Source organism: Nematolebias whitei, chromosome 8 (genome assembly GCF_014905685.2).
Source record: "Nematolebias whitei isolate Nwh7 chromosome 8, NemWhi1, whole genome shotgun sequence".
NCBI lineage: Eukaryota > Metazoa > Chordata > Actinopteri > Cyprinodontiformes > Rivulidae > Nematolebias > Nematolebias whitei.
In genome coordinates this window covers 40724806-40751105 of record NC_056505.1, presented here as the reverse complement: position 1 = coordinate 40751105, position 26300 = coordinate 40724806, and the positions used below count along the sequence as shown (strand labels likewise).

Here is a 26300-nt window from a genome sequence, read left to right as displayed (position 1 = left end):
GCGACGGTACCAAACAGGAGCAGGCGAGAAGACAGTGTGAGGCAGGCGTGAGTCGAAAACTGACGAGTGGAGACGTAGATCCGATGAGGAACAGGCTGGAGGCGAAGTCAGGCGAGCAGGGGTCCAAAACCATGAAGCAGCACGAGGAGGTGAGGATACAAAGACCAGGAAGAGGGACAGGAGCAGGGCAGGCAAACAAACAAGGCAGGAGAGGAACTATGAAGGAACAGGAGACTATGAGGGAATCAGGAGACAGAAGCACGAGATAACTACTGGCAGTTAAGCTGTTTTCGACTATCTGGCACTCACCCTGTGTGCCGGTCAGGTTTATAAAGGGTGCAGCAACAGGTGCAGCTAATGAGAAGTAATCAGTGCGGAGTGTGGTGAAGAGAAGACAACCTTAAAGCCACATGCAGCTAGCAGAGAGGAGATAAGAGTGCTGCAGAGAAGGAAGTCTGAAACCCAAGAAAAACAAATAACAAGAGAAAGATAGAAAAGAAAAAGAGTCCACAGACACCAAGCAGTGAACAGAGTGAAAATAATTTAAATGAGACAGGCATGAATCATGTCATATCCCCACCTCAAGGGACGCCTCCTGGCGTCCCACCCGGTTGGTCCGGATGATCGGCGTGGAAGGCAGTGATGAGGGATTTGTCCAAGATGTGGCGAGTAGGAACCCATGAGCGTACCTCAGGGCCATAACCCTCCCAGTCGACCAGATACTGGAGGCTGCGACCCCTCCTCCTAGAATGGACGAGGCGATGGACCGTGTAGGCAGGAGACCCGTCAATCAGGCGGGCGGGTGGGGGGGTAGCAAACTGAAGGGTGAAACTTGGACGAGATGACGGGTTCAACGCAGGAGACGTGAAAAGTGGGGTGCACACAAAAGGACTTGGGTAGGATGAGACGTACAGAGACTGGATTGATAACTTGGAGATGGGGAAAGGTCCAATAAAACGGGGAGCGAGTTTGCGAGACTGGGCCTTGAGGGGAAGGTTCTTGGTGGAGAGCCAGACGTTTTGGCCCACCTTATAGGTGGGTTGACAAGATCAACAGCGATCAGCTTTCTTAATATAAATCGCCGTAGTTTTAAGTAGGGATCGTCTGGCTCTCCTCCAGGCCCTCTGGCATTTGAGAACCGTCAGGTGATCAGAGGGAACCACAGCCTCGTGCTCCTGGAGGGAAAAAACCGGGGTTTGAAAACCAAAAACAACATAAAAAGGGGAGAGACCGGTGGCGGAGGAGGGGAGGGAATTGAGTGCATGCTCAACCCAGGGCAGAGCAAGGGACCATTTGTCGGGGTCCTTGTGACACAAGAGGCATAATTTACTCTCCACCTCCTGGTTGGCCCTTTCAGTCTGACCATCAGTCTCAGGATGAAACCCTGAGGAGAGACTGATGGAGATGTCTAATAGGCTGCAAAACTCCCTCCAAAAGAGGGAAACGAACTGAGGGCCCTATCTGAAACAATGTAAAGTGGAAGCCCGTGGAGTCTAAACACTTCTCGGGCCATGATGTGAGCAAGCTCTTTAGAAGAGGGTAGTTTGGGAAGGGGAACCACGTGGGTCATCTTAGAGAAACGGTCCACGACCGTAAGAATGACCGAATGACCTTCAGAGTCCGGGAGACCGGTTATAAAATCCATCCCAATGTGGGACCAAGGACGTTTAGGACAGGGGAGAGGGTGAAGCAGTCCAGCAGGAGGATGCCTGGACGTCTTGGACTGTGAACACAGGGGACAGGAGTGGACGAAAGACTGGACGTCTTTAAACAAGGAGTCCCACCAGAACTGTGACCGAACCACAGAGTGAGTCTTAGTAAGACCCGGGTGGCAGAATAAGCGGGACGAATGGTAAAACTCAAGGACTTTATTAATCATTTCTGGGGGAACAAACAGACGGTTGTCAGGACAGTTGGGAGGAGGAGGACGAGACCGACAGGAGGCTCTCAAGTCAGCCTCGAGGCGAGTCATGGCCAGGCGGGTAGCTTCGGGTAGAATGAAGCTCTCCTCCTCCAAGGAAGAAGAAGAGTCATCCTCAGCATAGGGCGTCTGGCTTGGTATTTTTCTCTCCTGGACGATAGGACAAAGTAAAATGGAAACGAGATAAAAAAAGTGCCCACCTGGCCTGAAGGCGGTTTAATCGGCGTGCCGACCTGAGATACTCCAGATTTTTGTGGTCTGTCCATACCTGGAAGGGAAATCTGGAGCCCTCCAGCCAGTGACGCCACTCCTCCAAAGCGAGCTTGACGGCCAGCAACTCCAGATCCCCCACATCGTAGTTGCGTTCAGTCGGTGACAGACTCCTAGAAAAGAAAGCACAGGGATGGAGACGACCCTCCTTACTGCGCTGACTGAGTATGGCCCCCACCCCTGTGCTGGAGGCATCCACCTCCATGACGAAGGGTTCCTCAGGGTTAGGGGCCTGGAGAATGGGGGCGGAAGAGAGGGTTTTGAGTTTGTTAAAAGCTTCTTCAGCAACCAGAGACCAAACGAAGCGTGACTTAGTGGAAGTGAGTGAGTGGAGGGGTTTGGAGATGAGACTGTAACCTTTGATGAATCTACGGTAAAAATTAGTGAACCCCAAGAACCGCTGGAGTTGTTTACGGTCCTTGGGGTCGGCCAATCCACGACCGCCGCGATCTTATTACAGTCCATCTCCATTTTATCAGGAGAAATGACAAAACCAAGAAAAGATGTGGTGGTGACATGGAAATCACATTTCTCGGCCTTACCGTGAAGACTGTTCTGAAGAAGACTGGTAAGGACAGCGCGGACTTGTTTACGGTGAGAGGGGAGATCTTTGGAAAAAATAAGAATGTCATCTAAATAAACAAAAACAAATTGATTAACCATATCTCTTAAAACATCGTTGACCAAACTTTGAAAAACTGCTGGTGCGTTGGTTAACCCGAAAGGCATGACAAGATATTCATAATGTCCTGTGGGGGTATTGAAAGTGGTCTTCCACTCATCGCCCTCACGTATACGAACCAAATGATAAGCATTGCGGAGATCGAGATTAGTGAAAATCTTAGCCCCTTGCAGGAGGTCAAATGCAGAGTTCATAAGGGGTAATGATATTTGTTCTTTACAATGATTTTATTTAGTCCACGGTAATCGATGCATGGACGAAGTGAGCCGTCCTTCTACCCGACGAAGAAGAACCCTGCCCCAGCCAGAGAGACGGAGGGCCTGATGATGCCTGCCTGAAGGGACTCGTGGATGTAGTCCCTCATGGATTGTTGTTCGGGAACTGAGAGAGAATAAAGAGCACCCCTAGGGGGTGTAGAGCCGGGGAGAAGGTCAATGGGACAGTTATATGGTCGATGAGGAGGGAGAGATGTTGCCCAAACCTTATTAAAAACCTCTTTCAGGTTGTGGTACTCAGTGGGAACCTTCGAGAGATCAGGATAAAACTCCACAGAACTTTTAAAAGAGTCTTTGGCTACCACAGCGTCCATGAGGCAGGAGAATAAACATTCCTCCGCCCAACCTAGGATCTCTCCCTTTCTCCAGTCAATATGAGGGTTATGTCTCTGGAGCCAGGTGGCACCTAAAACCACCGGTGACTGGGGGGAGTTAATGACAAGGAAACTGATGGATTCTTTATGGTTCCCACCCCCAAATGAAGAGTTACAGGTTCGGTAATCTGCGATGAAGAGTTCAGAGGGTGACCGTCTAAGGCCACCACGGAGTGTTCTTTGGACGACTCGAGAATATTGATACCAGCTTTAATGGCAAAACTATAATCCATGAATTCAGTGTCAGCCCCAGAGTCAATAAACACCCTCACAGGAATAGAGGACTTACCCGGAATGGAGAGGGTGGCTGGTTGGGTGACAGATGAGAAGAGTTCGGATGAGAGATTCCTGCTCAGTAAACCTCTCCTCATGTTTACTGAGGGAGTCCTTTTACCGGACACACAGAGATGATGTGTCCAGCCCCCCCACAGTAGAAGCATAGGTGACCCCTTTGCCGCCTTTCACGTTCGGCGGGAGTGAGACAACTGCGGCCCAACTGCATGGGTTCCTCTGCGGGGAGAGAGGGAGAGACAGGGAAGAGCTTAGGGGTCTTGGCTTCCAGAGGAGGTTCACTAACCATCGGGGTGGCTGGAAGAGATCCTCGTTCCCTTGACCGTTCAGCCAAGCGAAGGTCCACCCTGGTGGCCAAGTCCTCCAAATCCTGCAGAGAGTCAGGGTAGCGCTTGGTAGCAAGACCATCCTTGATGTTGTCGTTGAGGCCCCGGTAAAAAGCGTCAGTGAGCGCCTCCTCATTTCAATGGCTACCTGAAGCAATTGAATGAAAGTCAATGATGTAGTCAGTTACTCAGCGATTACCTTGACGGATGTAAAACAGGCGTCGGGCGGCCTCCCTCTCGGGAAGGACTGGGTCGAACACACGACACAGCTCCTTGGCAAAAGTCTGAAAAATGTAGCAGATAGGAGAGTCGCGCTGCCACTCAGCAGTTCCCCACCTCTTGGCCTTGCCGGAGAGGAGAGAGATTGTGTACGCCAACTTAGACCTTTCTGTGGTGAAACATGAAGGTTGCAGCTGAAAGTGAATTTCACATTGGGTAATGAAAGGTCTGCATTGATCTGGTTCCCCTGAAACTAGTTCGGGGGGGGGGGGGGGGGCGAGACGAGGCTCCCGAACTGATCCAGAAGCAGAGTGAGAAGTGGCAGAGTCTTGGTTAGTGTTCCGAGGTGTTAAGGTCTTTAACATGCGGTCAATGTCCTCCATGCCCAATTCTAGTTTACCAATAGCGCCCTCGACACAGAGCGCCAGTCTGTAGAGGGTGAGTGGTCCATGTCTTTTGGCCAGATAGTTCTGTAATGAACCCCTTCAACTCTGGACCAAAATCACCACAAACAGAGAGACTAAGTTTACAAAATGTATTGTTGAAGCCCTCGCTTCTCAAAGTGAGTCTGGTTCTGGTGTCTATCACTGGGTCAAAGACTAGAATGAGTCTGTATGTGGGAAGAGAACAGTTAGTGGCCAGGCAGGAGACAGAAGTGAGAGCAAATGTCTGAGAGAGGTAACCACTAACCGTTTCTCTGGTTGAAGGGGGCTCAGAAGAGAGGAGTCATTCCAGCTGGATGGATTCACTGCAGGAGGGGTGGTCCTGGTGAGAGGAGTCAGCCGGCTGCAGCGAAGAGACCGAGGATGGGTGGATGGTGACGAGGTGTTGATCCACACCGGCGGTGGACCAGCAACCAGTCCGTGAGGCAGATGTCGAGGTCAGACAGGTGAGGGTTGTTACCAGAGCGCAGGAAGGCGACGGTACCAAACAGGAGCAGGCGAGAAGACAGTGTGAGGCAGGCGTGAGTCGAAAACCGGCGAGTGGAGACGTAGATCCGATGAGGAACAGGCTGGAGGCGAAGTCAGGCGAGCAGGGGTCCAAAACCATGAAGCAGCACGAGGAGGTGAGGATACAAAGACCAGGAAGAGGGACAGGAGCAGGGCAGGCAAACAAACAAGGCAGGAGAGGAACTATGAAGGAACAGGAGACTATGAGGGAATCAGGAGACAGAAGCGCGGGATAACTACTGACAGTTAAACTGTTTTCGACTATCTGGCACTCACCCTGTGTGTCGGTCAGGTTTATAAAGGGTGCAGCAACAGGTGCAGCTAATGAGAAGTAATCAGTGCGGAGTGTGGTGAAGAGAAGACAACCTTAAAGTCACATGCAGCCAGCAGAGAGGAGAGAAGAGTGCTGCAGAGAAAGAAGTCTGAAACCCAAGAAAAACAAATAACAAGAGAAAGATAGAAAAGAAAAAGAGTCCACAGACACCAAGCAGTGAACAGAGTGAAAATAATTTAAATCAGACAGGCGTGAATCATGACATATGAACTGGTTTAAAACATAAATCAATCATTGTGGTGACACTTACAGTCATTATTTTCAGATCTCAGACTGTCTGGAGTCACTGGATCTTGTTAATACACCTGGATCTGCCCATCATTGCAACTTCCACTGTTTTTGGGTTCTGAATGATCACGTGTTCATTAATGTTTCTCAGGGTTCAATTATGGGGGCTAATTATCACACTGTTAACTCCTGTAATTATACATCAATTACTAAGAACTCAAGAAAATGTCTGATAATAATGTTGTTACTTCTCTTAGGGATTCAGCCCAACCCTGGAACCCCCACTAATTATAGGACACCAAATGACTTTAAAAACGTGCCAGGACTTCATTTTCTCCATATAAGCGCTCGTAGCCTTCTGAGAAAACTTGATGCCTTGAAAATTCTGATCAGTTCTTATGGAGCAGATGTAATCTTCATATCTGAAACATGGCTCAACAAATCTGTACTAAATAATGACTTGGTAATCAATGGATTTAACATCTACCGCTGTGAACATCAAAAAAGGGGGGGTGGGGGTGGGGTGGAGTCATTATTTACATCAGAGATTCTCTGGTATCTAGTCTTGTGTCTTCTAAAACAATTCCAAACCAGTTTGATGCATTAGCTGTAAACATCTCTTTGAATGGAGGCCAGATTGTGTCTGTAGTGTGTTGTTATCATCCTCCCTCAGCAACACCTGAGGCTTTGCCCTCCCTGATGGAATTTCTTGGCAATTTAAAATTCAAAGAGATCTTTTTGGCAGGAGATTTCAACATTGACTGGGATAAGTCGGCCCCCCTCTGTGATAAATTCAAGGAATGCTGCCTGTCTCTCAATTTTACCCAACTGATCAACTCTCCAACTAGACTAAACAATAACCTTCCTGAAAAGTCCTCCATCTTAGACCTATTTCTAACAAATATGCCTCACAAATTCCCTGGTACTAGAGTATTCGCCCACATTTTGAGTGATCATTGTATGACAGTGACTCTAAGAGATATTAAACTTCCACCTTCTAAGCCCAGATTAATTCAAAAAAGGGATCTGAAACATTTTTGTGAACAGTCGTTCCTCTGGGATCTGTCTCACTTTGACTGGCAACGTATTGTATTAATTGATGACGTGAACTCTGCTTGGAACTATTTTCATAATAGTTTTGTTTATTTTTAACATGTACCTTTTTGTCAGTTCAGAATAAAGGGACGGGACAGCCCCTGGTTTACTCCAGAGCTAGCTGACCTCCTACACAAGAGAGACCATCTTTAGGCCGCAGCGAGAAAATCTGACTCAGACACTGATTGATTGAATTTTCGACAGATGAGGAATAAATGCACAACTGCTGTCAAAGTTGCAAAACGTAACTATTTTTCATCTCAGACCTCCAAAAATCTAAATGACCCTGACAGATTCTGGAAAACCATCAAATCTCTCTCAGGCACCCCCCAATCATCTGACCTCCCATCACAACTTCTCGTTAACTCTGTTCCTCTGTAAAATAAGCACGAGATCCTGAACTGTTTCAACAAACATTTTGTTGCTTCTAGTTCTTTATTTGACACAATTACTAATGGAAAATCAGCCACTTCACTTAATATCCAAACTTCTACAAATCATATCCCTCCTACAAGTCAATCCTCAGTTAATCACACCATATCCTTTTCTCCATTCTCAGTCAGTGAGGTTAATAAAATGTTAAAAGATCTTGATCCTAAAAAATCTGCAGGTCCAGATGAACTTCCACCTTATTTCTTAAGGCTGGCTGCTCATATCATCACAGTCCCTGTGACCCACATCTTCAATCTCTCCATAAGACAAAAATCCATTCCAGACACTTGGAAAACAGCCTTTGTTCTTCCTTTGCTGAAGTGAGGTGACCCCCTCACTGAACAACTATCAGCTAATCTCTAAACTCTGCATTTTAGCCCAGGTTCTAGAAAAACTGATAAATTCTCAAATCAAAAATTACCTGGACTTATTTAACATCTTACCTCGCCTTCAATCTGGTTTCAGGAAACAACACAGCACAACCACTGCTTCACTTAAGGTTCTTAATGACATTGTTGAAGCACTGGATGCTAAGGATTATTGTGCTGCCCTTTTCTTAGACCTGTCTAAAGCTTTTGACACTGTGGATCATAACATCTTGTGTCATAAACTCTCAGAAATCAGTTTCTCAGAACACACCCTTGGTTGGCTCTCTAACTATCTCTCAGACCGGAGGCAATGTGTTCAACATAATGGTACTTCCTCCAGTTATTTAACAGTCAACAATGGTGTACCACAAGGCTCAGTCTTAGGACCCACCCTCTTTACAATCTACATACTAGGGGTGAAACGAGTATATAATTTTTAAACTCGACATTAACATAATAAAACCCGAGTAGAACTCAAGTATTTGATGACATCATAGATCTCAACATAAAAAAATAAATAAATAAATAAAACTGCAAAAAAAGGTTTTTATTTACAAAAAAAAAAGACCAAAACATTGGGAGCATATATTATGCTCCTACCATTTATCATACTGCAAATAAGTCACAGGAAAAACTAAACTATTAGTTATTATTATTAAACTGCAAACGTGAAGAAACATGCAGCACGTCAAAAACGAAACTTAAACCGAAACTTGTTCTGGTTCGGTGGATTGGACCCGGTGTTACACCATACTCTGTGACCTGCAACAGTGCAACACCGCCCCCTACGGTCATACGGTGGTCACATAATATGACGTCACTACGGATACTCCATGTTAAATTTTTAACCTCGATAGATGTCCTAGCAATCGATGTGTAGATTACTCGAGTACTCTGTTAATGCCCTACTACATACATAATGTAGGTAAAAACATCCCTAATGCATCAATACATTTCTATGCTGACGACACAGTTGTTTATTGTCGAGCTAAAACAGTTGATAAGGCTTTCCAGCTTTTGAAATCTGCATTTGACATCATCCAAACAAATTTGTTCCACCTCAAACTTGTCCTAAATGCCGACAAAACCAAAGGGATGCTTTTTTCAAATAGGAAGTTGGTCCCAACAGTTCTTCCTCAGATTTTATCCTCAAATTGTGTCCCGAATGAGTTTGTTGATTCCTATAAATATTTGGGTATCCTCGCATCTCTCTTTTAAGCTTCATGTGCAAAACTTGATAAAGAAACTGAAAGTTAAACTGGGTTTCTTTTTCAGAAACCGATCCTAACTCTGAATGCTAGGAAACGCCTTGTTTCTGTGACTTTCCTTTCCTCCATTGATTACGGTGACATTATTTACATGAACGCTCCTACAAGAATCCTGCAGATGTTGGATGCTGTCTATCATGGTGCACTAAGATTCATAACTGGTTGTGATTATTGTACCCACCACTGCACCCTGTATTCACTGGTTAACTGGACACCATTAACTTCACGCAGATTCTCTCAGTGGTACATTTTCATTTTTAAATCACGTCTTGGTCTGCTGCCTTCATACATCTCCTCTTACATGTCTCTGCGTGAGTGCTACAGCGTGCACTCTCAGGACATTATTACCTGCAGTGTTCCCTCAGTGAGAACTGAACTTGGCAAAAGGGCCTTCTCCTAATCTGCTCCTGGTTCCTGGAATATCTTACAAAAAGATCTGAAGCTCTCGACCTTGACCTTTCTAAGTGGCTTTAAGATTCTGTTGGACTCCTGGCAGGGACCAATGCAGACATGTTCCTGTTTTTAGTTTTCTACAAAGTACATTCGCCTTAGAATCTGGCTGTTTTTATGTTGCTTTTCTTTTTTTCAGCCATCCTATTTGTAATTTTTTTTTTTTTTTAATCTGTATGACATTTTGTGATTGTTGTTGTTGCTGTTGTCCATTGTTGTCATCATTCTTTGTTGAAATCAGGTCTCTCTTGTAAATGAGTCCTCGAGGCTCAATGGGATTTACCTGTCTAAATAAAGACTGAATGAAAAAAAAAAAACAGCGCAATAAACAATTAATCCAATCAGCTACTTAAGGCTACAAGCATGTCTTAAAGACATAAAAACCTGATGACCCTAAATGTTCTGCTTTTGAACACAGACAAGACTGAGGTTTTAATTTTTGGAACTGAGCATTTTAGGAATATATTTTTCAATCGTTCACCCTCCATGCATGGTATTAATCAGACCTCCAGTTCTAATGTTAAAAATCTTGGTGTTATTTTTGATCAGGACATGTCTTTTATCCCCCACATTAAAAATGTTACGAGCACTGCCTTCTTCCACCTGCGTAATATCACTAAAATTAGAAACATTTTATCTAAAAATGATGCAGAAAATCCGGTCTATGCATTTGTCACGTCTAGACTGGTCTATTGCAATGGTTTATTATCTGGGTGTTCAAATACTTCTTTAAAAAGTCCAAAAAAGTTCAATCTGGTCCTCTGGACATTCAAAAAAACAAAAAATAAAACAAAGCAAAAAAATATAGAAACGTTTCGTCTCTCATCCAAGAGACTTCCTCAGTCTGAGGTGCTGTTTTCAGCTCAGTCTCTTAAATAGCACCTTCTCAGAGTGGATCAACCAGTTTGCTGCTGACAACCAAAACCAGCTGATCACATGCTCAAGAAGGACCATCAGCCTAACAATGGATCATTAGCACACTGATGGCTGTTTACTATTCACAGAGGGCTGAGTGATACTAGCAATCACAGCATTGTAAGAGGGGGACAGTTGAAACCTGAGGCCTCCACCCCTGTTTAATGATGGACGATTTCTTTTCACAAAGATGGCCTCCTTTACTCCTCTCTCAAACCATCGTTCCTCTCTGTCCAGGATGTGAACATCTTCATCCTTGAAAGAGTGACCGCTGGCCTGGAGATGAGTGTAGACCGCAGAATCCTGGCCTGATGATGTTGATCTTCTGTGCTGGGCCATCCTTTTGGCCAGTGGCTGTTTAGTTTCCCCGATGTAAGACTGATCACAGCCCTCCTGACACTGAACAGCATACACAATATTGCTCTGTTTGTGCCGGGGGACTGGATCTTTGAATGTCCAGAGGACCAGATTGAACTTTTTTGGATTTTTCTACCTGGATTATTGAGCATGCATCAGGATTCTTTAAAAAGTCTTCAGTTAATCCAAAATGCTGCTGCCAGTCTTAACTGGAGTTAGTAGGTGAGATCATATCTCTCCAGTTTTAGCTTCACTCCATTGGCTCCCTGTCAAATTCAGAATTGAATTCAAAGTCTTACTTCTGACCTACAAATCTCTCAACAACCTAGCTCCATATTATATACAAGATCTTATTGTTTCATAATTTCCTAACAGAACACTTTGCTCTCAGACTGCAGGCTTACTTGCGATTCCTAGAGTTTCCACAAGCAGAATGGGAGAAAGATCTTACGGTCATCACGCTTCTCTTCTGTGGAACCAACTTCCAGTTTTTGTCCGTAGGGCTGACACATTGTCCAGTTTTAAGACTGGGATTAAGATGTTCCTTTTTGATAAATCCTATAATTAAGGTTGGCTTTTTATCCTGCCTTAGACAGACTAGTAGAAGACAAATTGACCTAATTTCCTTAAATGATTTGCTAAAATTGAATATTTTTAATTTGATAAATTCAAAAAGTGTTAAATACAAAAACAACTGGACTTTATTTGTAACAGAAGACGTTTCGCTCCTCATCCGAGGAGCTTTCTCAACTCAATGAGCAGTGAGTGAGAGATTCAGGTTATAAGGCTGAGGGAGATAAGACACACACATATGTAGATTTGACAAGTCACACTTCCACACCTTAACAGTAGGGGCTTCTTAAATCTTTATTACTCTAATTCACAGATGCGACCCCTCTGTTCCCATCAGGTGTGAAAACTGGCTGGGAATCAGACTTAAAGTTGCATTATAGGTTTTTGAAAGTGGAAATCTGAGGCCTCCTCCTCTGTTAAGAGACAGCTTTTCTCTTTTTACATAAATTGCTTCCTTCTCAAACCATCTGTGTACACAGGGGGGTGAAGGAAGCAATTCACCGGAACGTCTGCAGAGATAATACAGTTAGTGGGCTGTAGGTTTCAGGAAGCATGCTTAATAACAAAAAAAAAAAAAAAAACTACACACAGCAAAGTAAACTTAAGTTGTGGATCGAAAAGCGAACCAGGAGTCAAGTATGGTGAGGCAGCGGTCCAAAATCAAATCCAGAGGGGGATCCTTAATCCAAAATCCGTAGAACAAAAAAGGGTCATAGTTACCAAGGTCAGAAAGGCCAGTTGTCATTAGGGCTCAGCTGCATTTATTGTGCATGCAACATTTGCATGATAGTTAAGTCCAAACTGTTGAATAGACTAACGTCTCTTTGGACACTAGATTTTATTAGTTTTGATCCTACATGCTGAAAAAGGGGGCAGCACAGTGGCGCAACTGGTAGAGCTGCTGCCTCTCAGTGAGCAGGTCCCCGGTTTGAATCCCGGTCCGGGGGCCTTCCTGGGTGGAGTTTGCATGTTCGCTCCGTGCATGCATGGGTTTTCTCTGGGTACTCCGGTTTCCTCCCACAGACCAAAAACATGCATGTTAGACTGATTGGTAACTCTAAATTGTCCCTAGGTGTGAGTGAGAGAGTGAATGGTTGGTTGTCTCGTTTGTCTCTATGTGGCCCTGTGATGGACTTGCGACTTGTCCAGGGTGTACCCCGCCCCTCGCACAGTGATTGCTGGACATGGGCACCGGTGACCCCCGTGACCCAAAATGGAAGAAGCGGGTAAAAAGATAATGGATGGATGAATGCTGAAAAAGGGTGAGTAGCACAAAAACACTCTGCTCTCTGCTATTTATTATAACTGTTGTTAGTGCAGAAAAAACTTTTGACTACAGCTGCCTGTAGTGCGCATGTGCCACTTCACACATTGTACATTTCACACCTCTGTGGGGGGTTCTCCCCAAAATTTCCACTCTGAGACCTGGATTTAGAAACTGGTTTCAGAATGAGGGTTGTTGTATAAATGAACGGCCGAACGTTTCACGTCGTGTAAACGGGGCTTCAGACTGGCTGCCCTGTTTGTCAGTAAAATCACAAATTTCATAGTGAAGATGGATGAAAGGCTGACGTCTATTTTTTAATGCCATGTGATCTACCCATTGTGATCGACTGGTAGATCGCCATGGACATATTGGGCACACCTGCTCTAGAACAACTCTTTAATGAAATCATTCATTCATTCATTCATTCATTCATTCATTCATTCATTCATTCATTCATTCATTCATTCATTCATTCATTCATGCATTCAACCTTTATTTTAACAGATAAATCACATTCAGCCTCAAAGACTCATTTACAAGTGAGACCTGTTTGGACAGACAATAAAAGTGGTAAACTGGACACATGTAGGAGTTGGAGGCAAAAAAATTCCTATCAGACTTTTTTTTCCTGCCTGAGAAAAAAAAACCTAATATTAAAAAAACACCTCACACAAACAAGCACATATTGACATAGACATTCTGCAGAGGGGAGGAGGCAAGAGCAGTCAGCATGTTCATAGATGCTCTCCAGGGCAATGTAAGAGTTCTGATAAGGATGGCATAATCAGTAAATGTCCTCCGGTGAGGTCCATAAACATTCTCGAGGTATGTCGAGGAATGGCCAAGAATAATGTATATGAGAATCCAAGAGTCCTGAAATGATGACACAAGTTTATTCAGCTGGATTCATATGGTTATCAGTTGGAAATTCCTCAGGGAGGGGGGTGGTGAGCATCAGATCACATGTTCTCCAGGTAAATTCAGATAAGATGACCTTCAAGGCCAGCCAAGGGAGCCAAATTCAGATAAACACACAGTTGTTTTGGGGACAGGCAGAACTTAATGATATCTACCTTGAGTCTGTGTTGGTCGACTCGGTTCTGAATTGTCCAAATTTCATGGCCACACCGATGGAACGTGACTGAGTAAAATCCCCAACATCTGATCCATTCAGCCCAAAGCATTTGAGTCGGGGTACTCGAGACATGAACCAAGCCATCATAAAGGCAAGCAGCGTGATCAGGTCCAAATTTGCTGCAGACGACTTCCTTGAATGATTGATAAAACCAGCAACCAGCCGAATCCAAAAAGCAGGAACCAGTTATCGGAAATCCAATTAAATATGCATCCTTAAAATCCACAAATGGCAGCAGAGATAGATACATCATCAAGTCTTCCAAGTCGATGAGATATCCAGCTGTGTGCGTGCCAACAAGGCAAATCGGCTTGCCTAAAGCTTGTCTTCTGATAAGATCTGGGTTTTGGATCAGCAACAACAACAAGCCCAAGAGCAGTTTAACAATTTTATTGTGAATAGGAAAAACTCTGGTGGAGGTCTCGGTCCTGGGCCGGGTCCAATCTGTCAAGACAGAAGAGTTAGTGGCTTTGACTAAGTTCTGGATGTGCAGGTGAATGTTACTGTCTGCACTAACCTTCTGTCTTGATGTTGCAGCAGAGTCTGTAGTCACACTGAAGTTGGTGATGTCCCTCCAGAAGAGCAGGTTGCTGCAGTGGAGCAGATTAAAGGACTTGAGGTCCAGAATAAGGAAATCCAGAATCGTGGTCTGTCAGTCATTGCAGGGGTCAAAAACCATAGAAGAGGAGAGGCGAGAACAAGGCCGAGTCGTGATCCAAAAGACGTGGTCAAAAGGGGAAGGCACAGAGTCAGAAACCATGGGCTGATAGGCAGACAAAATCCAAGAGTGTTCAGGCAAGTCGAGGAGTCAAAAACAGGCAAGGAGTCATGGCAAGAGACAAGATCGGGTATGCTGGATTTCTACTGCTTGAAAGGTTCGAGAATATGGCACTGACTGAGTGAATGCAGGGAGTTTAAGTAGGGTAGAGAACAGGTGTAGAGCATGAGCTTGATTGTTGGGTGAGAGTGAGTGACAGGAACAGGCAGAGCTTGGCAGGAAAAAACACAAAAATGACAGGCTGTGAGGGGCAAAAGCATGACAGTCTTCTCTTCGAAAAGATGTTGTAAATTGAGTTGAGGGACCAACTGATCAAAACAAGTCCATAATTATGGTTCGGAAGATATGCAAGAGAGTCTCAGAAGCAGTTTCACAGACAGACAGAGCAGTAAAGCAAAGCGGAGAGGGAGGGGGAAGCATCCAATTTCGGCAAGAGCAAGTGGTGAAGTGATCAGGATGGTGAGCTCCAACATTTCATTTCTCTTAACATTCACTCTGTCACCAGTTTTTTCTTTTTTTTTCTCTGTGCTCCAGTGAAGACAGACGTGCAATCTTCTGCTCCGTCCCCCCGCTTCCCTGCTTTGCTCTCTTTTGTCTTGTGAACCCTTTAATGAGCCTCTTTTTTTTCTGCATACCTTCCTAATTCAAAGGAATTTGATCAGCTGGTCTCTCAACAAAATTGATCAACTTCTCCTGACAGGAAGTCAGGGTAAGGAGGACCCTCTTACCTTGACAGAAACAAATTGGATTCATGATGACAACTGGATTTTGCTGTTTGGGTTGGTGAAATCTGGATTGTCTACAAATTAGTGTGAATGTGTCGAAGCTTGGCAGCACTCAGACTGAATTATGTGGAGCTGCGTCAGAGAGCTGGAGCAGGCTGTTATCAGGACTGTGAACTTTCTGGCAGCACCCATGAACAGTGGGAATAATCTTGGAGAAGCCGTAAGCTTGTCTTTCGGCATAAGGAATCAATTCGGCTGTTTGGTGTCACTATCAGAGAAATATACCAGCAAGACTTTAAAAGGCAGAAACGGCAATTTACGAGTTCTGTCTGACCCAAACTGTGGCCTTGACAGTGGACTTATCTCAATCCCTCCTGGCATGTTTGGGAAAAACAAAGCAGCCTTGTCTGTCTCCTCACCCCTCCCTTCCCCAAGGCCGTGGACATGTAACGGAACCTCAGCCGAGCTGATGATAACTAACAACTCTTATCTGGACAATGGCTGAGGGGGGCTCTGGACTATGCTACGACCTTCCCTTGAAATTCAATGCCTTCACCAGCCTATATGTATTATGTCTATTTATGTTGCTTTGCTGTTGTAGGTTTTTTGATGCCTCAAACCGTGCCCTGTCTAGGACAAGGTGTGAGAAATCTTTTTTCATACCTTCTCTCCTCATGTTTTCTTTCCTTTTCTCATCTAAGTAAAATATTATTCTGAATAAGAATAAGAGGGCCATGCTAAGTAGCAGCAGCTTTGTGCACTCCGTCCATTTTTCGGATGGCTGTATGTACATGTTCTCGTTGTATCTTGGTGCAATGACAATAAAGCTTATTCTTATTCTGATTCAGAAGTAATCTGCAACCTGATCAAATAATGAACTAAAAGATTATAACACTGACATTTGGACTTTAAAGTTGTAATACTTTCATTTTGGGATGTTTTCAGTAAATGAACTTACTGATAAATTGTTCCAAACATTAGGCCTGTATAGATATAGGAAAGTAGAGGTCAGAAGTTAAAGTAATAAATGTGGACCAACCTTGATTAAAATAATGGTGGGTTTTTACCATGCTGTAATCCCCCTCACTTTTTTTTTTTTTTACTTATTTAACATTAGCACAACTTTGTAACAATTTAGTAGATGTTTTATTTGGGAAGTTGTTTTAAAACTGAGGAAATGGAAAACACAAATTATTTGTTTTTCTATTTAGCTAATAAGAAATCAGCTTGTTTTAGCTTTTTAACAAATAACAGAAGATTAGGAAAAGAAGTTAACATTCATAAGTTTTTTTTTCTGTAATACTTATTTTCCTTTAGCTGTAAGATCTGACCAGTTGTGGGTTTTCCACACAGTAATGGGTGAAAGGCATTCTTTCAGAGGCTTTGTTTGAATTACCATACCATGTCGTAGCTATGTTTACATGTGCAAAATTCTTTGACCGGATTGAAATGTTTTCAGATTAAATAATTCAAATGTATCGTTTACATGGGCACAATCCATTCATGACGAGCGTTTACTTGCAGCGGGCTTTGTTTTGAACAGAAGTACTGACAGGCTCAGAGTGGTAAACTCGCCTTAAAAAAAACACAGAAGAAGAAGTTCTACTTCCGGTTTACTTCCGGGATGAACATAAACAAACCTGAGTGCCCAAAATGGACCCATGCCAGGTTTTAATGACTGTGGAGACGTCACACTCCCTGACTGAGCTACAGGTAATACAGATCATTTTGAGCTCTTTCAAAGTTTCTAGTAGAAATATTGTGTCGCTCACCGACCGGTTTTACTTCCCCGACACGCTAATATTATTAGCATTAGCCAGGCGGAAATGACATAGGTCACACATGCGCAGTCAGGTCAGTTTTTCACGATCGGAAAAAATGAGCAGATTACGTGTTTACATGGACATCGTTCGGGTTATGAATCGGCATAAACCACCTGTTTCGTTCTGATCACAAATTATTTTGGATCGCGCTGAATAAACAAAAATCAACTCAAACGGGGTGCTTACATGACACAGTTTTATTCCGAATGGCTGTTTAATCCGATTACTTATGTCCATGTAAACTTAGCTTATGTTGTCATGGAAACCAACACCTTTTAGTGCGTGGGGTGTATGACAAAGTTCTGTTCTTCTTTGAATGTAGATTCCACAAGGTGTTTTCTGCGTCTGGCAGGAAACGAACTGATAAACTTGCAGAAAGTACAAGAACTTTTCTTTGATGTATCCCAAACGTGCCTTACAATCTAGCTCCTCAGGAAGGAGAGTAGATTGGCAGAGGGGGTTGACATACAGTCACGTCTCTGACTGAACAGAATGTGAATCTTCTTAGGATTGTAGGCCACTACAGGCCCGTGCGCTGGCTCTGAGTCAACCCCTGATGGTCATTTTTTTTCTTTTCTTCCTCATCTGCCCAGGATGTTTGCTCGCAGGAGGACACCAACGTACTGGGACTTTTCTGTCAACTGCACTGGTACTGAAGCCCATCTGTCCAGCTGTAAACTGGGTCAGACCATACCGGAGAAGTCCAATGAGACCTGTGCTGATGGGATGCCCGTGGTGGTGAGCTGCATGCCTGGACGAGCCTTCGCCCCAACACCCATGACGGGCTACAGGAAGGCCTTCAGACAAGAGGTAAAAACATGGTGCACTGGATCCATCAGAACCAGCAGCAGACTTTATGGCTCATGTGAAGCAACACAATTTCTGATTCTTATAACTGCATAGATCTTTTAATGGTCTCATCAGCTGTTCATGTATGAAACAGATTCTGTCCAACAGGAAACTTTAAGTTCTTTACTCAGAGCTCTACACAGTTCCAGAGCATGAAAATATGAAAACATTAGCCATAACTGTTGGCCTCAACCCAGCTGGGCAGCCTCACAACCTGAGAAAGATCTAAAACCTTTAATTTGCTCACACAAATAAAAAGTGTGTATTCCTGTTGGTTCTGTAAACATTGGCCATAGTTTGAGTAGAACACTTGTTATGGGATCAGAGTTAAAGCAGACAGGTTCTGTTCATTTCAACAGTCCAGGAACAGCCACACCTTGTCCCCTTTCAACTCCTCAAAGAAGCTTTGTGATGTTCTGGCACATTGTGTATCTTCACAGAGGAATAACAAGTTTTCCAGTGAGACAGATTCTATGCAGGCCTCCTGGTTTAACACCTGGTAAACAACTACACACAGATGAGAGGAGCTAGGGCTGTGGGACAGCTGCTGTGAAGCTTTCATACCTTTGCTCATTTAGTGGAACAATGGATTGTCCTGTAGGGTGCATGTTCCCCTGGAATATGCATCCTACAGGACACCCTACACATGCACGTTTTTTGTTTGTCCCCTTTCATTAGAAAAAAAAAAAAAAAAACACAGGTCACTGAAATAACTTGAAGATGACAACAGTGATGCAGTAGCCCCTTGTTTATTGCAGGGGTTATGTTCCAGACACCCCAACAATTAGTGAAAAACTGCAAAGTAGGGATATTATATTTATTTTAGTATATATATATATATATATATATATATATGTAGTGAACTAGGCCTGATGTCAAAACCTTGACCTTAGGCACCTTATGGGACAGAAACTGTCATTTCATTGATTTGAATCCAGAAATACAGGTTGACCCATCCTGAGACTTTCTTTCTTGAATTAATCAAGTGAAAGAAGACTACTTTTCTATTATCATTACTATTTTACACATGTTTGATAATCAAAGTGTTTTCAGTTCAAACCATTTTAGATGCTGCAGTGAACTAATCATTTTTAAATCAACTGTGAAACAGTAATAACGATTTTTAATCCTCATTCAAAGAAGAAATCTGGTTAATGATGCATTGTCTGATTTTCTGTCTTCAATGAGCAAGTGTGTAAGTTGGTCAAAGTTCAAGTTTCGGTCAACTGCAAGTTTACTGAAAAAGAAATGTCATGTTTAACTTTTACAGCAAGATACTAGAGAATTGACTCCACGAAGTCTGAAGTTCTTCATAATATCTTCTGTCTGTTCTTAAACAATCTTAATCTTTTTCCTTGACTTTTCATAACACCTTACATCACAAAACACACCTCTGTTTGGTCCATCGACCAATCAGAAAGTCCTCAAATGAACCGGAAGTGACCCTTTTTAAAAGGTGCAGCACTTCCTAGTTAACAGCAGTTCCAGAGTTCATGAAGGCTGGAATTCAGGATGCTGATGGAAGAAAAATCAAGCTGAACGAGAGAAGATCTGGGAATTATGAAATGTCTGTTCTGGATGATCTCACGACTCCCGAGGTTTAGCTGTTCTTACGGAGACGCTGAAAGAGTTGAAAGGAGAGCTCTACACCAACGCTGAAACTATCATCTGCAAAGGTAAAAGAGTCGATCTCAACCAAAGCGTACCGTTGGGTAAAGCTGGTCTAGAAGGAGCGTGCCATTTCTGGTTATAACAGACAAATTCCCTCCCCATCTCTCTCATACTTAAACTTCATTTCCCATCTTTAAAATTCTTCTATCTGCTAAAATCATTCCAGATATTTTTAGAAATGTCTGAAGCAAAGTTTTTCAACCACCGCCGTGTGGTTAATGTCTGTGTGAAGCTGGAAGCAAAGTGAGAAAACAATCGCCGTATTGTTTACTCCCTGTAAAACTGATTAATAAGCTGTCGTTATTTTCAATTTTTGCCAATTAATGTAAATGTGTGATGTGTTAAACTTGATTCTGTTAATAAATGACCCACTGTCGTTGGTGAGTCAAAGATAATTAACGTTTCCGTCCACATTTTATTAAATTCAGATGCACATCATTATACAGTCCAGAAAAATGAAAGAATCCGTTTAATTTATGAATATATGACAGCATATGTTCATACTACATATATATATATATATATATATATATAAAGGCTTTATAAACTCTTCCCACACGCTTGCAATGTTCTAAACTCTAAACGCTCTAAAAGAGCACAGCATTGTCATGATCGTTGCTCTCTGCCACCTGCCATGTGCTCTCTGCCACACCCACTTCTCCCCTGCAGTGACACTCATGATCATCACCTGTGTCACTCCCAGTCTCCCTCCTTCTGTGTAAATAAACAATTTAAATTTAAATACTGTAATAGTTTAAACAATCCATGGTGCATGAGCAGCCTGGATTGTTTATTTAAAATAATCAATTTAAATTCAATTCAGTGTATTTAGATAGTACCAAATCTCAACAAAGTTGTCTCAGGACACTTTACAGGAACATTCACATTCTTAGAAAACCTATCAGAAAAGTTCTCTACCTAAGGAAGTGCAAGGTCCAGATATCCGATGGGCAGAAGAATCCATCTTTGGTGAGGCAAAGGAGAGGAATCCATGGCCATTATTTTATTATTATTTAACCTTTATTTTACCAAGATAAAAAAAAACATTGAGATTAAAAACCTCTTTTTCAAGGGAGACCTGGCCAAGAGGCAGCAACAAATATGACACAAAAAATTACACAATTAAAAGAAAATGTCAAGCTATACAAAACAGGTACTATAAAACAAGCTAGCTATTAAAACAGGTATACGTCATTGAATTGGCCTCAATAACTTTTAGTTTGGATGTAAAACACTGAATGAGATGAATTTAATCAATCTCAGAGTTTCTTGTTGCAAGTTCCAAGAAGAGGGAGCAGCGTGAACGAAAGCCTTCTTACCCATTTCATTCCAAGCAAAAGGGACATAAAGAATGAGCAAATCATGTGAGCAAAACATATAAGAGTCAACATTTCTCAGTGCAATTGCAGTACAAATATAGGCCGGCAGGAGTCCAAACAGTGCCTTGTGAATAAAAGTTAACCAATGAGAGTTCCTTCTGGCAACCAGACGAGGCCATCCCACCCGTGAGTACAAATCACAATGGTGTGTTGACATTTTGCAGTTTGTAATGAACCTCAGAGAAGAGTGGTAGACAGAGTCAAGCATCTTAAGACATTGTTAGACTTTGTTAGACATTATTCACTGGTTAACTGGACATCATTAACATCACGCAGACTCTCTAACTGGTACATTTTCACCTTTAAATCACTTCTTGGTCTGCTGCCTTCATACATCTCCTTCTGAATCAGAATCAGAATAAACTTTATTGGCATTGCACCGAGATACAACGCGAATATGTACGTACAGTCGTCCGAAGATGGGCGGAGTGCACAAAGCTGCAGCTGTAAATGATTAGCGCGGCCCTCTTATTGTTGTAATGAGGAGTTACCCAAGTGAAAAGACTGAGAGGAAAACAGAACCAAACTCAAACGTAATAGAAAAATGTTTATTTTACAGTGAGAGGAAAAATAAACTATTTACAAAACAGGATCTGCGTCTGTGAAGACAGAGGAGGAGGATTACTTTATGACGAGGAGATGATCCAATAACTGAATATTCAAGGTCTTTGAGAAGCTTACAGTGAAAGTAGTTAGTATGGCTGTTGGACAGGCTGAGGGTTTTTCTCCTTCCAGGATGATGACCAAGCAGACTGCAAAGGCAAATGGTGGAAGGCGTGTGCAGGCAGCTGAGCACCAGGAAACACAGGTAAGTTTATCCTCAGGGTCTTCTTCAATACTTCGAAAAACAGGACCGGATCCAGGACATCAAGACTCTGAAAATGTGGACACAAAACAAGGTAAGTCTTCTCAATCTTTGAACACTATACAGGGCTGGAGGCATATGTACCGGCAGGTAGAACAATGCTCTAGCACTGACTGGAGCTCAACTGGAGCCTTAAGTAGTCCTGGCACCAATTAGGGAAAAAGGTCTCAGTTGTGGCTGCTCATCAGCACCGCCCCTGCCTTCAGGAACCTGGTGGAAGGAAAATGACAAAACCCTACAGAACCCCCCTCTCAAGAATCGCCTCCTGGCGATCGCTGGCGCTTTTCAGGGTGATCTCTAAAAAAACTGGTGATGAGGCTGGGGTCCAGGATAAAGGATCTGGGGATCCTGGACCGTTCTTACGGTCCATATCCCTCCCTGTCTACTAAGTACTGGAACCCCCTACCCCTGCGTCGTACGTCTAGGATACGGCGTACCGAGAATGCAGGATGATTATCAATGAGACGGGGGGAGGAGTGAGGTTGGCAGGAGAGCACAGAGGGCTCTCTAGAACAGGTTTGATCTGCGAAACATGGAAGGTTGGATGGATGTGCATAGAATCAGGAAGACTCAATCTGACAGCAGAAGGATCAATGATTCTGACAATAGGAAAAGGTCCAATGAACCGGGGAGCCAACTTCTTGAGATAATCCTTTAAAGTAATGTCTCTGGTGGACAACCATACCTTTTGTCCGACTGAGTAGGATGGAGCCTTGGAACGGTGGCGATCTTTCATCCTCTTATTTGTAGCCACAGTGCGAAGTAATGCTGCCTTAGTTTGACGCCAGATGCGTCTACAGCGTCTGAAATGGTGCTGTACCAATGGTACAGCAACCTCAACTTCCTGGCTGGGGAAGAGAGGGGTGCATAACCCAGGGAGGCCTCAAATGGAGATAACCCAGTAGCAGAAGAGGTATGTGTGTTGTGGGCATTCTCTACCAAGCCCAGGTGTTGAGACCATGCAGATGGGTTCTCCTGAATGATGCACCGGAGGGTAGACTCGATCTCTTGGTTGCATCTCTCCGATTGGCCGTTAGACTGGGGATGATAACCAGACGTGAGGCTAGACGAGGCACCCAAAGAATTACAAAAAGCTTTCCAAACCTGAGAAATGAACTGTGGACCTTTGTCAGACACCACATCAGCAGGAATGCCATGAATACGAAAAACATGTTGTACCAGCAACTGGGCTGTCTCAAAAGCGGAGGGTAGCTTGATCAGGGGAACGAGATGAATAGCCTTGGAGAATCTGTTGATAATAGTGAGAATGACTGTATGGCCTACTGACGGAAGTAACCCGGTAACAAAGTCCAAAGAAATGTGGGACCATGGCCAACTAGGATTAGGGAGGGGCTGAAGCAAGCCTGCGGGTGGTTTATGTCCACTCTTGTTTCTGTTGCAGGTCTGACAGGCAGAGACAAATTCCTTAACGTCTTGACTCATAGTGGGCCACCTAAAGTGTCTCTTTATTAGAGCCATCATGCGGTTGGTTCCAGGATGGCATGACAATTTGTTGGTGTGAACTCAGTCGAGGATGCGGGCCTTCACCGCTGAGGGAACAAACATCCTGTCCTTCGGGCAGGTCTTGGGATCAGGTTCCACCTTTTGAGCCTCCAAGACCTCCTCAGTGATAGGCCATGAGAGTGCACTGACCACACAAGACGAAGGAATGATGCTGACCTCCCTCTCACCGTCATCTTATGCTGAGAATTGGCGAGACAAAGCATCAGGTTTGACATTTTTTGATCCGAGTCTGTAGGTGAGAGAGAAGTTAAATCGAGCGAAAAATAATGACCATCTCGCTTGCCTAGGATTAAGACGTTTAGCATTTTGAATGTAAACCAAGTTTTTGTGATCAGTCCATATGAGAAACGGAACATCAGTGCCCTCTAACCAATGTCGCCATTCCTCTAGAGCCATCTTGACGGCCAGAAGTTCTCTATTTCCCACATCATAGTTTTGTTCAGCGGCAGACAAACGTTTTGAAAAAAATGCACAGGGATGTATTTTATTATCTTCTCGACATCTCTGGGACAGAACAGCTCCTACCCCTGTATCGGAAGCATCCACCTCCAAAATAAATTGTCTCTTGGGGTCAGGGTGGCAGAGGATAGGATCAGAGGAGAACAGATCCTTGAGCTTGCTGAAGGCTGAACCTGCTTCAGGAGTACACCTCAAGGTCCGTAGTGTGGAGGTGAGCTGAGTGAGGGGGGCTGCCACCTGACTGTACCCTTTAATGAACCTCCTGTAGAAATTGGCGAAGCCCAGGAATCGTTGCAGCTGCTTTCGGTTCTCTGGTACGGGCCAATCCACCACTGCCTTAACCTTGTTGGGGTCTGTGCGATATTGTCCTCCATCAAAAACAAAACCAAGAAATGAGACTGTGGAGATGTGGAACTCGCACTTTTCAGCCTTCACATAGAGTTGATTTTTGAAAAGTCTTTGCAAAACTGACCTGACATGTTGGGTGTGTTGTATAGGGTCAGTGGAGTAAATGAGAATGTCGTCCAAGTACACAAAGACAAACTGGTTAAGAAAATCACGGAGACATCATTAACTAGGGCCTGAAAAACTGCTGGGGCGTTGGTAAGGCCAAAAGGCATTACCAGGTATTCAAAATGTCCTAACAGGGTCTTGAAGGCTGTCTTCCACTCATCTCCCTCTTTTATTCTCATGAGATGGGAGGCGTTACGAAGGTCCAGTTTAGTGAAAATAGTGGCTGAATAAAGTTGTTCATAGATAGAGTCATTCAGAGGCAGGGGGTACTTGTTTTTCACAGTAATCTGATTAAGCCCTCTATAATCAATGCAGGGTCTTAACGTCTTATCCTTCTTAGAGACAAAAAAAATCCTGCTCCCACAGGGGAAGTAGAGGGACGAATAATACCGGAATTTAATGGCTCTTCTATGTAATTCTTCATAGTCTCTTTTTCTGGGCCTGAAAGGTTAAACAGTCTGCTTGAGGGGAGAGGAGCTCCCGACAGCAGATCAATGGCACAATCATACGGTCTGTGAGGAGGCAAGGATAGTGCCTGAGATTTACTAAATGCAGATTTTAGATCAAGGTATGCGGACGGAACATTGGATAAATCAGACTCTTCGGGTATCTCCTCTTTCTTCTTACATTAGGAGGAAATGGCTGACCGTAAGCATTTACTTAAACAAAATAGCTCCATTTTTCAATTCTTTTTGTCTCCCAGTTAATCACGGGGTTGTGAGTCTTTTACCAAGGGAAACCCAATATAAGTTGTGAAGAAGGAGAGTCAAAAATGAAGAACTTGGTGATTTCCTGAGGTGATAAAATGAATGTCCTGAGTCAGGTTGTATATCTGGGTGAGATTTTGTCCAGTGATTCCGGTAACTCTCATCGGGGTCGGTAGGTTCTGGGTAGGTAAGCCTAGCTGGGTTACCAGGTCTCTGCTGATGAGATTTTGTTCCGCTCCGGAATCGATGAGTGCTACAATCGGAAGTTGACATTGTTTAGATAAAATAGTCACTGGGAGGGTTAAATGAGGTGCAGGAGAAAGAGAAGAATTTCCCACCAAGATCTCCTGCCTTAATGGTAAGAATGTTCTTTTCCCCGGAGCGGGCAACGAGCGACAAAATGTCCAAGCTTACCACAATACATGCAGGCTCGCGCTTTTATACGTTCCTGTTTCTCTTCCGGCGTTAGATGAGTTCGTCCGATCTCCATAGGTTCTATCTCGGCTTCGTTAGAAGTTGAAGAATGACTGGATTCCCTTTGTGTAAAACAAGCCTCAGAAACAGGAGCTGAGCCGGCAGTGTAGTAGCCGTAGCTTTTCGGTGTGTGACGCAACCCAGAAACAGGGGTTCTCTGGGAATTGTAGTTCTTCTCATGATTACGTTCTAATCGGCGATTGTCCAGACGAGTGGCCAACTTTACTAAATCTTCCAAACTATTGGGTTCGTCTCGGGCGGCAATCTGATCTTTAATGTAATCGGACAATGAATGAAGAAAGGTACCTCTTAGAGCCAGCACATCCCACTTAGTTTGAGCTGCAGTAATCCGGAACTCGATGGCGTGTTCGGTGACAGACCTTCTGCCTTGCCGTAGTGTCAGGAGGCGCTTCACTGCTTCCTCCTGCTAGAGTGGATGATCAAACACAAGTTCAAAATCTTTTAACACTAGAAGTCCCAGGAATTTCGACCTCCCCCCAGAAGTCCTGAAAAAGAGTCAAAAGACCCTTAGCACTAGAGTGACTAGATTTTCAAGATCCTGAGGACAAACCCCCTCCTTCTCCTCAACAATTTGCGGGCCATTAACTGCCATTTGTTTTAAATATGCACACAAGTAACTCAGACACACCCACCTCACCAGACTGCATTCCAATGTCCAATCCAGGGAGCGGGGGATTTAGAAGCCAGGTTCACTGCAAAAAAGCGCAGCCTTAGTCAAAGTATTGCTCCAAACCGGACAACTCTGATGGCTCCAATTAGCATCCTTTCATTTGTAAATGTGG

At 43.8% G+C, this 26300-nt stretch overlaps 1 protein-coding gene across 1 annotated transcript in view; it reads left to right on the top strand.

The window, feature by feature from the left end:
* The window catches only part of LOC119413685 (lysyl oxidase homolog 2B-like), a 268771-nt gene that overhangs the window by 149272 nt on the left and 93199 nt on the right, over positions 1-26300 (top strand). Inside the window, exon 12 of the mRNA XM_037680740.1 lies at positions 17650-17921. Within this exon, the coding sequence (XP_037536668.1) occupies positions 17650-17921 (272 nt within the window). The remainder of the gene's footprint in view (positions 1-17649; positions 17922-26300) is intronic.